Source organism: Nematolebias whitei, chromosome 19, assembly GCF_014905685.2.
Source record: "Nematolebias whitei isolate Nwh7 chromosome 19, NemWhi1, whole genome shotgun sequence".
NCBI lineage: Eukaryota > Metazoa > Chordata > Actinopteri > Cyprinodontiformes > Rivulidae > Nematolebias > Nematolebias whitei.
The window spans coordinates 6,753,260-6,769,980 of NC_056516.1; the positions used below are offsets into that span (position 1 = coordinate 6,753,260).

General features: G+C 40.8%; 1 protein-coding gene across 1 annotated transcript in view; it reads right to left on the reverse strand.

Annotated features, from left to right (window-relative positions):
• Positions 1-16,721, reverse strand: part of ngly1 (N-glycanase 1) — a 66,359-nt gene that overhangs the window by 39,779 nt on the left and 9,859 nt on the right. The window contains exon 4 of the mRNA XM_037693570.1: positions 3,329-3,491. Within this exon, the coding sequence (XP_037549498.1) occupies positions 3,329-3,491 (163 nt within the window). The remainder of the gene's footprint in view (positions 1-3,328; positions 3,492-16,721) is intronic.

The window sequence follows — 16,721 nt, forward strand, 5'->3', positions numbered from 1 at the left end:
TGTGTGTGTGTGTGTGTGTGTGTGTGTGTGTATCTACTGTATTTTTCAGACTATAAGGCATGTTTAAAATCCTTTAATTTGCTCAAAAATCAACAATTAATTCTGGTTGTGCTTACTGACTTCGAACTGATTTTATGTAGTTATTGTGAATGAGCTGAATAAAGTTTGACTTATTTGACTGTTTAGTTTCACTTAATGCACATTATAATCCAGTGCACCTTATATATGAAAACAGACCAGTTCATGGATATTGCACCCTATAGTCCGAAATATACGGTATAAGTCATGTGCATTTTAGCTTATATTACTACCTCAAAATACTTATTAATTCAAATTCATCCTGCTGCACCATTATATTCCACCATGTTGTTGCTCAATATCTCTCTTTAGGACATTGTAAATATTTTAATTAACTACTTTTTCACTTTTTGGTACCTTTTTTGGTGTACCCTTATTGCATGCTTTTTGTATTTTCTTGTTTTGTTCTTTGATTTTTTAGTGAGTCAACTCATTTCTTCTCATCCTAAGAATTTCATTGTACTGTTAACCCTGTGTTAACCTGCATATGACAAATAACCACAAGTTGAACTTGAACCTGAATGATGATTGACAGCACACAGGTGTGAACACTAGGTGGCCGACAGGTGCAGACGAGCTGCAAACACATATACCATACTACTTGATTTATAAAGAATCAAAATCAGCTTTACTGTCTTTGCACCGAAGCGCAGCAAAATGACATGCGCTGCGGTGCAAAGACAGTAAAGCTGATTCCGATTCTAAAGCACTTAAAAACAGCAGCAAGGCCAGTGAGTGCTGTACAAACTAGCAAAGGACACAGGATAAAATACAGTACATAAAATCCACAGAGGTAAAGATAATAAACTAAATGACTAAAAAGAAGAAAAAAACAAAACAAAACAGTCAATTTAAAATCAAGTCACAATGGATCGAAAGCCGAAAGTGTGTTTTTAAACGAGACTTGAAAAGAATGATCCAAATTCTAAAAGAAATGCAATAGAAAAATGCTGCAAAAGAAAAAAAATCTGCAATCACAGAAAATAGAAGAAACATACAATTAAAAAAACAAATGCAAAGGAAAATGCTGCAAATACCAACAACACTGAATAAAAACAACACCTGCAAGAAACGCTGCAAACTCCAGAAAGCAGAAGAGCAGCTGACCACCAGGGGGACTGGACCACCAACAGACCCCCTTACAGCTGAGCAGCCACTTTCTAAATAATAATAATAATAATAATAATGTCATCACAATGTCAGCACTGTATGTTTCCATACAATGGCGAAATTAGTCTCTGCATTTAACCCATCCACCACCAAAAGTCATCATACTTTAATATGGAAGGAGATATAAAATCTCTCAACTAAAGAGAGCTTTTGGTAATGTAAGAAAACAGAAGAAGCTACCGTTAAAGATAAAGATAAAAAAATTAAACATTAAGATAAAATAGAACTTTACTGATCCCACAGGAAATTGTTGTGCAAGTTTCAATTAAAAATGATCATACACAAGGAATCACACAAGATATAGAAAATAACAGAATATAAAAAAATAAATACAAAAATACAAAAAAATAACAGACGGGTATAAAAAATACCATTGGCAAGACAATGGCTTTAAATCCTGTAATCTGCTTTTTATAGGAAAATCAGCAACATTATATAAAGATAAACATTAAAAAGAAAGCATTAGATAATTTTGCCACAATATGAAATTGGAATTAGGGGGTAGAAGTCCAGCCAAAATGATCTGGCACATCTCTAAGATCTGCAAAGCAGAAATACTCTGAATAATTTGATAGATTGTGGCTGTATCACTGGTATTAGTGTTATAGTTCTAGAATTGCGCCGCTCAAGGTGTCTGCATGTTGGAGTAGCTGTTACTTTTATTCGGGATGTTGCTTTTAAAAACTTAATTTCTTCTTTTTTCTGAATGTAAAGGGCTTATTTTTTTTTTTTGGATGATTACTTTGTCTGGTATTGGATGCTGTGCAGCTGGAAGGATTTTTACGGAAACCTTTTACTTTTGGACATTTGTTTGTTATTTGGTTGCGTACCCATAACAACAAGGTGGTTTTTACAACCGGGAGCAGCTGATTAACATCTTAAAGCTCAAATATTATCTCAAATACAGCCCCAAATCCCAAATGAGTTGTAAAGGAGGTGCCGTGGATGCATGTCCGTCTACCTGGCGGAGGTGCTCGAGTGACTGACTGCTGAGATCCTGGAGCTAGCAGGAAACATGACTCATGACAAGAAGACCAGGATCATCCCCCGACACCTGCAGCTGGCTGCCTGCAATGATGAGTAGCTGAGAGGAATGGCCATCGCTCAGGGAGTTCTGCCCAACATTCAGGTGGTCCTGCTGCCCAGGAGGACCGAGAGGCCCGCTGGGTCCTGGTGGACCAGTTGGTATCTGCAGCCAGTTTCATCAGATATGCTGTGAGACGGACTGTTGCGGACATCAGCATCTATAACAACTCTTAATGAAACCAGGACGATGAGCTACAACAACATTTATTTTCTCTTGAGGTTAATAAAGTATTTTGAATTTTTTAAAATTTGATAAAGGTCTCCAGCTGTTTACAAAACAGACTAGTTTTAAAACTTTATTTCTAAATATTTTCAACCAAGTTCATTAATCTTTATGACGTAAATATTTACTAACTTATTGCCAATATATTACGGATACATTAGGATAGAAAATGTTATTTAGATACTCTTGATTCTGTACATGACCAAAACAGATATTTAGGATTTTGCGGTGAATTATAGTCAATTATTATCATCCTTCTTACGATGTTTACAGCCCCAGCACTCTGATATTTGTACAAGCAGGCTTAAAATAGTCAGAAAACATTTGTCTTTAACATAAAATAGGCTGAAGCTTAAAGTACTCGGTGTGCATTAAACTCATGAGCCACGTTCTGGCCAGTGGCTGATCGGCTGTCATGTGGTCCTGGATGACTTGTGGTCCAGTCCCCCTGGTGGTCTGGTGCTCTTCTGTTTTTTGGAGTGAGTTTGGAGCATTTCTTGCAGTGGTTTGTGTGTGTGTTTTTGGTATTTGCAGCATTTTTCCTTTGCATTTGTTTTCAAGGTTATATGTTTCTATTTTCTATGACTGGAGATTTTTACTCTTGCATTTATTTTGTTTTGGGTTTTTTGTCTTGGAGTTTGCATCATTCATGTATTTGCAGCAGGTTTTAACTGTTTGCTGTACATTTAGCTGTTTGCAGCTTGTTTGTTTAAATACTCTGAGACTGAACCCCCAGTGTCGGGTCTGAAGAAGACAGTGAGGGGACTTCACCTGGGTCAGCCTCTTTCATCTCGTTCAGGTTGTGTTGAGCTGCAGACACCAGCTGCTGCTGAGGGATAACACTCCTGGTTTTCTGCTGCAGCTTGGGATTTTCATACTGCAGAACATGCTGGAAGTTGGACTGAAGAGTCACCAAGAAACTCATGCTGCTGTCCTGCAACACAGACACACACAGGAGAGTGAAGCCTGGCTGTGGCCCACTGAAGGTGAAAGGTCACAACTCTTAATGATTAATTTTACATCCTCATCAGCAGCTGGTAAATATTTGACTGTAGAAAGATGATGAATTATCAGCAATTTAAGGCTTTATATTTGGACAGGGAAATGCAACTTCTTCATTCAAAGTGTTTTGTATCATATGGAACATCTTCGGAATAAACACACACAAATTACACATTAGACACACAGCCTGACCAACACCAGGGTTCTGACGGGTGGGAGCGGTACGCAGCACAATGCAGAGAAAAGACTTGCAGGAAAAATAAAAAAATAGAAATCAAGGCATATTGGTGAAATGAACGAGCAAAAACAGTCCTGTTCAGTTCTGCAGCTCAGCAGCAGAACCATCACTCAGAGTTTAAACGTGTCGCAGCACATCGGACTTTCCATGACTGACCTGCTGATTAACACTTTGTACATAATCACAGGTCAAGTTTTTTGTTCTGACAGATTTTTCCCACAGAACATTCAGCTGAGTTGATCTTGTCAAACTTCAACTTTTAAACAAACTTCTAATCTTTTTCAAACAAACTCTTTTTGCTACATCTAAAACTGAAATATCACAGACTTTAGTCCTCTTCCACCTGGTGCTGCTGGGCTTCATTCAAATCCCCTCAGAGCACAGAGAAGACATCCAGACTTACATCTTACATCAACATCTAAAGTGAGTGTAGAGAATGGAGACACGTCATGTGCACTGCCGCATGGCAGCACTGATGACAGCTCTGCTTCAACTCACACTTTTTTGTTCCTTGTTGGTTTTGACTTGTTGCACCTGCACACTAAGGGTAAGACCACAACGCACATTTGGAGTTGCGATCGTCAGTGAGCGGGGACCTTGGGCTGACTTTGGAGGACTCGGCAGCAGACATTATACCCTGGGTGCTGTGTTTACATGGGTGACATAAAAGGAAAACATGAAGAGGGAAACGAGCCAGTGTTTTGTGAAGGACCTGCCAGAGACGCAGCAAACCCCCTCTCACCTCCGTCCTGCTGTCGGGCGTTCAGTCTCTGAAGAATAGACTGGAAGACCACGGATTTATTGTGAGCAGGACACAGAGAGCTGTTGTGTCTTTACTGAATCATGGCTGGAGCCGTCCATCACCGACTGTGCTGTGGCTCCGGACGACTCGTCTGTCTAGCAGCTGGACAGAAATGAGTCACATCTGGGACACCTAATGTGTTTATTGTTGCTACACTGTGTAGCTGCATTATGTGTGTCGCTGCCTTGCCATCGTGGTTCGGTTCATCTTGGTCTTGTCCATGGCCGGTGTGGTGTATGTTGTGCACGGTAAGCATCATGTGCATTTGAGCAATGTTGCTGCCTGTGAGGTACCGTATTTTCCACCATACACGTCACACCGCCCTATAAGTCACATCAGTCCAAATGTGTCTAGTAAAGTGAAAATATCCATAAATATGTTGCTTGGCCGTATACGTTACATCTATTACGCGTCACCGTTGACAACCCGGAAACATGGGCCGGTGTTGTGCCAAAAATCGACTGGCTGCCAAATGGCGGTTGTGGGAGCATGCACGGGAGGACTTTAAAAAGAATTTAACAAGATTACCACCTAAAAACAATTATTTGTTTGCTCGACATTATAGCAAAGGTGTGTCTCAGTTAAACTTTTTATTAATAAATGCACTACATTGGTCTAATCAGCTGCATTTCAAAAGTATTTGCTGCCTCGGTGCTCCGGGAGCACGCTTTGAAACGGAGGAAATCAGGAAGGAGGAACACTGCACATTTCTTTGAAATTTAACAAGCACCTAAAACAATTATTTGTTTGCTCGACATTATAGCTGTCATGTTTGTAGTATGTCTTGACCCCAAGTGGCAGACCGGACAGAAAACAGAAACAGAGTTATCAAAAAATAATCTCTTTATTTACAGGTGCGGGGCTGTTGAGGGAGAAGAGGACAATGGTGAGTAATGGATTTGTAAAGTTGAACCTCTTAAAGGAAATGATAGTAATTCTTTCTCTTACTGAAAAAACAAGTCCTTGTTGTGGCAGAGTCCGTGAGGGAAGAAGAGTCCTTGGTTCAACTGGAGGTTCCTGGATGAGAGGCGAGGATCGTTGGAGAGAGGATCAGGTTAGTAGAAGTTCCTTTTCCTGGTAGTAGTTTTCAAGCGTGGTTTCCTTGAAGAGACACGGATCCCGGTGAATGAGCATCCACGATATATGAAGGCCTAAGAAAGCTGAGTGGAGTCCAAGGCTAGGGAGTCACAGTGGCTTGGTAATGTTCCGGCGTCAAAGGAGTGTCTAGCTGAGGCTTTTAAGCTCCTCCAGCATCGTCCCTCAGAATCCGGTGCAGGTGTGTGGTGGTTGATTGTGGAAACTGCTGCTGCTGTGAAAGAGAGAGAGTGTGGCAGACAGAAACAGAAATCCTACAATAGCAAAGGTGTGTCTCAGTTGAACTTTTATTTAATAAATGCACTTTAATGGTCAAATTAGCTGCATTTAACCGGGGCGGTGCAGTGAAATGAAGCTGATGTGACGGTTGTTCCAGGTGAGCTGGACAAAGGTGTCAGGCTATGGCAAGCCGAGTGTGTCATTATTTAATAGCCACGCTTACCTATTACATGACACAACGGCATGCCATACTACTCGAGTGCCATCTAGCGGCTGAAAATGGTAGTGTTCAATTAGGGCTGGACAATAATTCGATATCGATATATATCACAATATAATTTTATTCAATCACGGTGATATGAGTTTTAAGAATATTTTCGATATTTCGATATGATTACAGCGTTTCACTGACACATTTCTTTTTCTGTTCAGGTTGAAGCGGCTGCTTCAGTTTCAACCCAGACAGAAAAAGGTGCAACACAACTACGTAAGTGTGTGGTGACGTAGATGTTACGCAGAGATCGAGTCCAGAAGGAATCAGCGGTAGCAGGCTATGCTAATCTCCAACGCACGTTAAGTTTTCACTTCAAAATGAGTTCCCATGATGTCAGAATGTGACTGAACACGTTTTCACAAGTGAAGAGAAAGCAGATGACATAACTGATAAGAGAGGAAAGACTAATTTGACAGTGTGGAATTGGTTCAGCTATCTAAGATCTGATAAACTGCAGGTTTTAGTGTGGTGCACAATATGTGACGGAGTCGTTCCAACTAACGGCAGGAACACATCGAACTTGTTTCATCTGAAGAGTTACCACTTGATAGAATATGATGAGAGTCACAAGATGAAGCACAATAAAGTTTGAGCCAACATGTCCCTGAAACACCACCCCCCACCCAGCTGTAGCAAAAGAGAAACACATGCATGGGTTAGGTTATGTTGTTGTTTAAAGTTAAAACTATTAATATTGATAAAGTTGAGAGTTTTGTTTATTTTATAGATTTCAAATTTCTTTGAAGGCTAAATACAAATAAAAGGTGAACATTAATGTAGCTGTCGCAGAAAATATAATTTAAGTTCTGTTGTCGCTGACATCTATTGGTGGAATTGAGTACTGCACCTAGAGGTGAGCATGCCGTGCGCATGATTAATTAAAATTTATAAGGTGCTTGTGTGTATGGACATGAGAGAAAAACAAGATAGTTGAAGACAACTAAGTGGGGAAAATGGACAATATGGACAATAACTCCTCCTACAGAAGGCGCACACGGTATGTTTACATATTTTGTGTTTGTTTATGTAACCCTGTGGTTTTCGTTCATGTCAGTTGTAATTATTAGAGAACTCATAAATAAGAACATGGAGTTAATATATGTTCAGTTTGTGTTTATGGAATATGCAAACCTATTGTGTTTGGAGTTTAATATTATGTTCAGTTATTGTTTGTAAAAAAAAAAACAAAAACAAACAAACATCCATCCATCCATTATCTTTACCCGCTTATTCCATTTTGGGTCACGGGGGTCGCTGGTGCCCATGTCCAGCAATCACTGTGGAGGGGCGGGGTACGCCCTGGACGGGTCGCAAGTCCATCACAGGGCCACATAGAGACAAACAACCATTCACTCTCTCATTCACACCTAGGGACAATTTAGAGTTACCAATCAGCCTAACATGCATGTTTTTGGTCTGTGGGAGGAAACCGGAGCACCCGGAGAAAACCCACACATGCACGGAGAGAACATGCAAACTCCACTCAGAAAGGCCCCTGGACCGGGGTTTGAACCAAGGACCTGCTCGCTGAGAGGCAGCAGCTCTACCAGTTGCGCCACCGTGCTGCTCAACAAACAAACAATGTAACTGTAATATGTGGTTGCTTGGGATTTTATTTTGGTAGGCGGGGAGGAGGGCTTCCGGTACAAGACGGGACATGAGGAGAGCGACGGAGAAGATGGAGGACATAGCCGTTGCTGTGAACTGTCACTGCTGCCGTGAACTATCGCGGTGGGGGAACACCCCACTGAACTGCTGTTCTTGCCAGTGAGGGGGTAGACAAGGACTCCCATCGACCTGTGGAGGTTGAAGCTGTGTGGGTGACCAACCCCGTGGAGAACAATCCCGTTAGGCCGCTAGCTCGGTGGCTACTGCTAGCGGGCCTCGGCGAACGTTTGGCGGCTAGCCAGCCGTGAGAGACGCGAGGACCTCGGCGAACGGTTGGCGGCTAGCCAGCCGTGAGAGACGCGAGGACCTCGGCGAACGTTTGGCGGCTAGCCAGCCGTGAGAGACGCGAGGACCTCGGCGTGGATTCTTCAACCCTGGGGAGGACACTGGACGGAAGCAGAGGGACTACGGCACGTACAACCTCCTGGAGAGGGACGTATTCAGGTGATGGGGGACATGGTTGTTGGGGACGTTAATGGGAAGAGCGGGAAGCGCGCGAGTTCACCAACATCAGGCCTGCAACGACCGAAACTAATTAGTAGCTGCCGGCTTTAAGTTTCCATTTGTTTAACGAGGTTAAGCGTACCATTTCTATTTCATTACAGACTGAAGAAACTGTGCTATTGTTCAAATTGTTCATTAAACTGTTTATTTGTTTGAAACGTATGTTTATTCTACCGTGTTATACTTCGTGGTATAAGGGGTATACATTTAGAATTTTCAGGTAGAGATATCAACCGATTTAAAGAACTCTGGTTAGCCACCCCAATAACGCCAAGGACGTTAGGGGGCGCTACATATATATGTTTAATTTGGTTGTAAATGCAATTCTGTTAACACTTTTGTTTATATTGTGTATTTAACACAGTTTTTCACAGTGTTTACTGGCAAAAGAAGATGTCCTGTGTGGCAAAGAAATAATTAAAAGCTGGGAAAACATCAGTGGATGCGTGGTCAAATTCTGTACCACACAAAAAACTTTGGGAGCAGTTACAATTCATTTATTTGTACAGTTTGTACAGTTTTTTTGAGGCTTTTATATTGTTTATATTGATATCAAAGTATATTGTTATCGATCGAAATTAAGAAATATATTGTGATAAAAGTTTTGGCCGTATTGTTCAGCCCTATGTTTAATATTTTCAGTCAGAATAAGTGAAATCGTTCAAATCGCAGCCAAAATTTTTTTTTAAATATGGGAAAAATCTATAAATACTTTGCTTCGGTGTATAAGTCGCAGGGCATGTATATTATGAAAAAAAAAAAAACACGACTTATAGGTCGAAAAAACAGAACTTGTTTGTAGTGGTTCATCCTGCTTGCACTGTTATATTCTACCATGTTGTTCACTATTGCACTTTTATTGCATGCTTTAGTATTTCTAGGGTTTTCTTGTTTGTTTGTTTTTTAGTGAGTCTAATTGGTTCTTCTCATCCTGAACAGTTCATTGATTGTTAACCTTGTGTTAGCCTGCATATGATAAATAAAGAATAATCTAAATAACTAAACTAGATGGATTCTCTTCAAACGTGGAATGAAGGCTCTTGTTAACTCGTTACATCTGTAAAAAGCACAAAGGCTAACATGTGTGACCATCAGAGTCGTCTGACCTTTTTCTGTGACCTCACTTCCTGTTTGAACGTCCGGGTTCCTGCAGCAGCTTTCTCTTGTTTAATTGTAGCTCCACTTCATGTCAAAAGTTTAAAAACTAACAAGGAAAGATTTATTTATGAAGTTAAGAAATATCCAGGGTTATGACCCAGAATCTTGTCATTACAAAGAAAATGTAAACAAATATGTAATGTGGTGATGTGCTGCTGGAGAGAGGATTGATTCTGGTGGTGAAGAACAAATCTGGAGTTTAAACTTCAAAGCTGTGTTGTCGTGTGACATGTCCTCTTGTGTTTTGCTGTAGCTAACAGAAGAGTTTCCAGTGCCACTCTAGTTCTGATGTTCCAGCTCTCCTACAGGGCGGACGTCCAGATGAGCTTCAAAGCTCAAACTATTAAAAGTTATGTCAGATGCGTGGACAGAAGCTGCACTGGAACCATTCAACAGTTTCAGATACTGTCAGCTGTATGTTTGATTGGGTCCGACGACCCAATCTGGATCATCAGCCGCGCACATCCATCAACCGTTAATAACTATAATATTTTAATAACTATAATATAACCATAATATTATAATAACTGTAATATTTCAATAACTATAATATTTTAATAACTATAATATTATAATAACTATAATATAATAACCATAATATTATAATAACACTGTAATAATCTGCTGACCCTTGTTAATAAACAAGAAATCCCATTTCTTCCTTTCTTTGAAAGACGTTGTTTAAATCATATCAAGCTGATTTGCTTACAGAACCAGTAAAAGCTTAATTAAAAAGAAAATGTCAGGGGGTTTCGGGTTTGTGCATGTAATCACAGATAATTGGTCGTTTTGGGTCGGGCTCAGAAAAATGATATGAGTTTGGGACGGGCTGGGTCGGATTTTTTAGGCCCGAATGCAACTCTACTGCTGGATCTGGGCACCAGAGACCGCCGTGACCTGAAAAGGAAGAAGCGAGTCAAGATAATGGACGGATGGATTTTTAGACTTTGTCGGAAAAATCTTGTTTATTGACTGCACCAAAAATAAATAAATAAAAATGTGGGAAAAATAAATGATTTATCACCATGAGACTTTTGGGGGGTTCAACTCAAGATCTTAGGTGCATTCACACCAACCCTGTTTAGTCCGCTTTATTCGAACTCTAGCTCGTTTTCCTAGGAAGTCCGGTTCGTTTGGGGAGGTGTGAACGCACCATCGAACTCTGTCACGGAACAAAAAGGCAAACTCTGGCCCAGGTTAAAACCTAGGTCTTGGTCCAGTAGAAGAAAACTCTAGCGCGGTTCGAGTACAGTAGGAATGCAATCAGACTGGGCCCCGCTAAACAAGCAAGAAGTGGAGTACAGCGCAGGGCAAACAAACACGCATTTCTCTTACCTCATATGGAGCCGTCAGCTGCCTTGTGTGAAAAACAATATTCTCCATGGTCTTCTGCCTCATGCTAAGTCCATTGTTGAAAAATGACAAAATATAACTCCTAAAACTGCTAAAACTTGATGCCACTCCATTTTTGTTTTTATTTCCAGAAGAAGTGTCTTCAGAGGTTTTTGTGTAGTTTATTTCAGTAGTTCTTGGTGCAGCGCGCCCACAGGTGAGTGGAGGAACAGGTTGGTTCAACAGGTTGGCTCCACTGCACAGTGCAGTGTGAATGCAAACACACCAGCTCAAATGTAAACAAAATGTTATGAATATTGGTCCCCGACCAAACCGAGTCTATCGGACTACCTGGTGTGAAAACAACCTTAGGAACATGAATTTTGTGATTGTCAAAAATTAAGATCTATCAAGTTCATGTTCAGACGAACACAAAGACACCAGCAAATCTAAAAAAGTTAAATCTGGTCCTCTGGACATTCAAAAAACAAAACAAAGCAAAACAACAAAAAATGTAGAAATGTTTCGTCTTTCATTCGAAAGACTTCCTCAGTCTGAGGTGCTGTATTCAGCTCAGTCTTATAAATAGCACCTTCTCAGAGTGGATCAACCAGTTTTCTGCTGACAACCAAAACCAGCTGCTCACATGATCAAGAAGGACCATCGGCCTAACAATGGATCATTAGCACACTGATGGCTGTTTACTATTCACAGGAGGCTGAGTGATACTAGTAATAACAGCATTGTAAGAAGGGGACAACTGAACACGTAGGCCTACACCCCTGTTTAATGATGGATGATTTATTTTCTCAAAGATGGCCTCCTTTACTCTTATCTCAAACCATCGTTCCTCTCTATCCAGGATGTGAACATCTTCATCCTTGAAAGAGTGACCGCTGGCCTGGAGATGAATGTAGACCGCAGAGTCCTGGCCTGATGGTGTTGCTCTTCTGTGCTGGGCCATCCTTTTGGCCAGTGGCTGTTTAGTTTCCCCGATGTAAGACTGATCACAGCCCTCCTGACACTGAACAGCATACACAACATTACTCTGTTTGTGCCGGGGGAGTGTAATGTATTTTGGGGTTTAAAAGCCACTGAGACGTTGTATTTAGAAAATAAACGTCTCAGTTTCTCTGATACTCCCTCAACATACGGAATGACCACTGGTCTGGGTTCCTCCTTTTCACCTGATGGCTGACTGTAGTCCTGTTTGGATTTCTTCTCTGCTTTCAGGAAGGCCCAGTTAGGATATCTACATTGCTCTAGGGCCTGTCTTGTGTGGGATTTCTCCTTCTGCCTGGCTCCTGAGTTAGTGAGGATGCTGTCTGCTCTGTGGTACAGAGTCCTGATGAGTCCTACCTTGTGCTCCAAAGGGTGATGGGAGTCAAACTGCAAATACTGGTCTGTGTGGGTGGGTTTGCGGTACACCTCAGTTTGTAAATGTCCTCTGTCAGAGACTGAGACCTCACAGTCCAAGAAAGCCAACTTGCCATTTTTTACATTTTCTCGTGTGAACTTGATGTATTTATCCACAGAGTTGATGTGGTCAGAAAAATTAGTCAGAGTTTCTTTATTGTCATTCGCACCTCATGTGGTACATGTGGTGGAGCAAAATTATAGCCCCTTATCCACAGGGCCCTTTGGTACTCCTATGTAACTAGTTGTGGCCGATTGCGTGTTTTATCCACAATGCCTTTAGCGGTGGAACCCACCCCATTTTTGGGACCTAATTCTCTGGGGTCCCAGGTCTGGTTCTTGAAGGGTCTAGATGTGACATCAGCGCACTGTAGGTCACTGATTGGTCAGGGGGCATATTCATTGGTGGAGGGCGGAGATTCAGTCTTCCACCGGAAATCACAATCCACCATTTTCTTTTTCACCCGCTATAACAGACAACAAGTAATCGGAGGAGCTTATTTTGGAATATTTTATAAGGTAAAACAAATAATCATGGCACAACCGTGGTCGAATGCTGAAGTTCAGGCATTTCTCTGTTTGCTGGCCGATGAACAAGTGCAGAGCGAGCTAGATGGAACGAAACGAAATGAAAAGATTTTTCAAGAGGTGTCTGCGCAGATGGCGGTGCAGGGCTTCCATCGCACACCAAAGCAGAGGAAAGCTTAAAAAACTAAAAAGCGATTACAAAACGATTAAGAACCACAACGGTAGGAGTGGAGCAAACAGAAGAAACTGGAAGTGGTTTGTACAAATGGATGCCATTTACGGCAAACGCCCAGCCAACAAAGGGAGGGAGAGTGGCCTAGACACGGCCACTGCTCTTCTGGAACCTATAGTTGATGGTGAGTGTATTTTATTTACTTTAAGCATATTTCTTTTTCCTCATGCAACCGTTTCTTTGCGTTTTCTGAAAGTACTCTGAACAAACGAGGCTGACACGGTTAAGTCGTCATTAGTTAGCATCATTGCTAACTGTACTCTGTTGCTGTTTTTCCACTCTTATTTTGATGCAGAAAGTCCCACTGAAGATGAAGGTTCGCCAGATTCTGCTTTTGACTGTCCAATCCTCCCGCTTCTGACCCTTCCCGACCACACCAGCTCCAAGTACATCTACGCCACCGGGCACATCCACGCCACCGAGTACATCCACATCACCGGGCACATCCACGCCACCGGGCAACACGCAGCAGAGCGGCACCAAACAGCACCCGTTACTAGGTAAGAAGAAGCAACAATCGTGTTTAACATCACATTGATCATGTTGATATGAATGTTGTTTAGTTTTTGTTGTAAAACACCTTGCATGTATTCAAAGTACTTGTTTATTCATTTGTAATGTATAAATGTTAAATTTAATTATTCATTTATTACTTAAACTTTCATTTATGAAGTTTATTACTGAAATTATACATGGTGTAGTGATTTTTGTTCAGATTAACGATGCTCTGTTCTTTTTCTAAATTAGCACAAACCGTTGTAAATGACTACATGTAGTTTATTTATGCCCACCTGCTTACTATCATTAAAGTACTAGACTGCTTTATGAACAGAATCATTTCTGATCTTGTGAACAAACACCTTTTGAAATTAGCAGGAACTTTAATGTAAATAATTTATTTAAAAACTCTACCTGTACTTCATCATCTAACAGCCATTTTCTTGTGTGTTATTCCTAGGCAATAGAAAGCGCAGATCAACAAGTGCAGCAGAGAGCTTTGTTTCTGCGCATACAGAACAAGAGGAGTTGAACCGGAAGCAGAGAGAGGAACACTTCCATTTTATTTGTGAGGATGCCAAAAAAGCAAGGCAAGAAGAAGCTGCGGAGAGGCAACGCCAAGCTGCAGTAGCGAGGAAGCAGGAGAAAGCAATTAGGAGGGAGGAGATGGCCTTGAGGAGAGAGGAAGCAGATCTCGCAGAGAGGAAGCAGCACAGCGAAGGCAGGAGGCTGAACAGAGTGCTGCTTTCAATCAGGCACTCCTTGGGGTGCTGGAATCCATTGCCCGTTCCATGGCAAACAGACATGTTTAAAAATATTTAGAGTAGATCATAGTTGATCTATAGAAATGTAGATCCTGCAAGGTAAGCCCACAAATAGCCAAACATGTAGCTTGTTAAGTTTGCATATATAATTAGTGTATAATTATTTTTTTTTTGTACAGGTCTTTATTTCTAATAAAAGAAACATTTTCAAGTCTTGAGCTTCCATCTGATCATCAAAAGTGAAGTGCTTACAGTGTTTTTTTACGTCAATAGTGTAGGATAAGTGAAGTAATTGTTTTTTTACCTGTAACAATGCTGGTGAAGATTCTCAGTTATCCTTGACACGGCAAATCCCTCCCGAAAAAGATAAAAACAAAACCACAGGACTTTTTTAAAAACTGAAGACGTTTCGCTAATCATCCGAGGAGCACTCACAATTCAATGAAAAAAGGAATATGGGATTAAAGTTATAAAGCTGTGGTGTTCTGTAAGATTGCTGGAGATTGATCTGCATGCGCCAGTCTCCATAATACAAGCTTACGGCACACCACAGCTTGATAACTTGAATCACACTCCTCGTTTCATTAAATTGAGAAAGAGCCTCGGATGAGAGGTGATACATCTTCAGTTACAAATAAAGTCCAGTTTTTTTATTTATGTATTTTTTCGGTTTTATCTGTAATGAGTACTGAAAAACGTAACCATAATACAGAATGTCCATGTGTTGTAAATGAACATTGCAGTGGAGTTAAAAAGGTGTAGGACTTGTGTAATCTACGTTTACAATCATCCTCATTCAGGAGGTTTTCAGTCATTTATGTCAAACACCTCGGCCATGATGTCCATCCTGTGGATCCAGCAGCTTCTGCATCTTTTTCGCCCAAGGTCAAAAATTCTCTCCACGACTTTCACTGTGGTACAAAGGAGCACTAACTTAATATTACTTAACAGCACTTCAATCATGAAGATAATTTGCGACAGCTTAATTTAAAGAGCTGCGTGGTAAGCATAAGCTCTGAAAGAGTTGTTAAATATCAAATCAAATGTAGGTTATTATGTAATGTACGTAATATATATATATATATATATATATATATATATATATTATATATATATATAAATACATACATACATACATACATACATATATACAAATCAAATTACAAAAAGACTTTATTAATCCCAGAGGGAAATTAAATGTTATAACTCATCATCCTGGTTTCATTAAAGAGTTGTTCTAGATGCTGATGGCTGTGGGCAGGAAGGATCTCTTGTAGCGGTCTGTCTTACAAGGGATCTGAAGAAGTCTCTGGCTGAAGACATATATATATATATATATATTAAAATAGATTAATGTATATATGCATAAACAAATGTAAAGTTCTTGTTGTAGGTTTTGGTTCTTTGTTAAAAACAAAAATTAAAGAGTATACAGTTTTTCTAAAACTACAGCCGCTAAAAAACGCAGCATATGTGATAGAAGCACAGCAGCAGTGTTTGTTTTGCCATTTTTACACGAACCTGGTAATAAGGCATGTCTGTACATTAAAAAAAAACAAGAATAATTATTAATCCATGTTTATTTTCAAATCAACACTTTAACGTTCACTTGTATCTAAGGAAGGCTGGGGAGGTAAAAAAAGATTAAGGGGTGGAATTAGGATAAGTTACAGCTCATGAGGTACTCCATCAGAGCATCTCTGACACCTCGGCCCTGCTCTCCATCTTGCGGGACAGCGACCAGGACGGGCTGTGCGGCTGGTTCTGCTTCAAGTTCATCGAGGTCATCCATTTTGGTTGTGTGTTATTTTCCGGCTCTTCTTCTTCTAATGCATGTAAGTGGTGCTTAGAAAAGAGCTTAATGTAGCACTACCGCCACCAGCTGGTAAGGTGCGTTGATATTAATAATCCGCCCACTAGAGGTGAACAATCCGCCCACTAAACGGGAACTTTAGGCAATGTGGAGACAGAAAAATAGAGGTCCCACCAGAACTGGACACAACAGGCTACAACAAGAACCAGACCTGTGGATACCAGGCTTATGTACACAGGGTCCCAAAAAATGTTGGACTTCCTGAGATTTAATTTTAACCCATGACTTGGTGGTGTCCCTGAAAAGGACGTCAAGGCTCTCTTTTCTACCTCCTCCATGTACAGGTTGGCAACAATCGGAGAAACTGGAGACCCCATAGCACACCCATGTTTCTGCCTATAATATTGCTCCCCATATGTGAAGTAGGTTGACTGCAGGCAGTTTCAAGAGTTGACACAGTTGTTCTGTGGAAAGCGTGGTCCTGCTGCTCAGAGTGGTGTCTGATTTTAATCTTAAACTGACCACCTCTACTGCATCATCAACAGGAATGCACGTAAAGAGTGATGTGACATCAAAAGAGACCATTGTTTCATCAGTCTCCATGATGACATCCCTCACCTT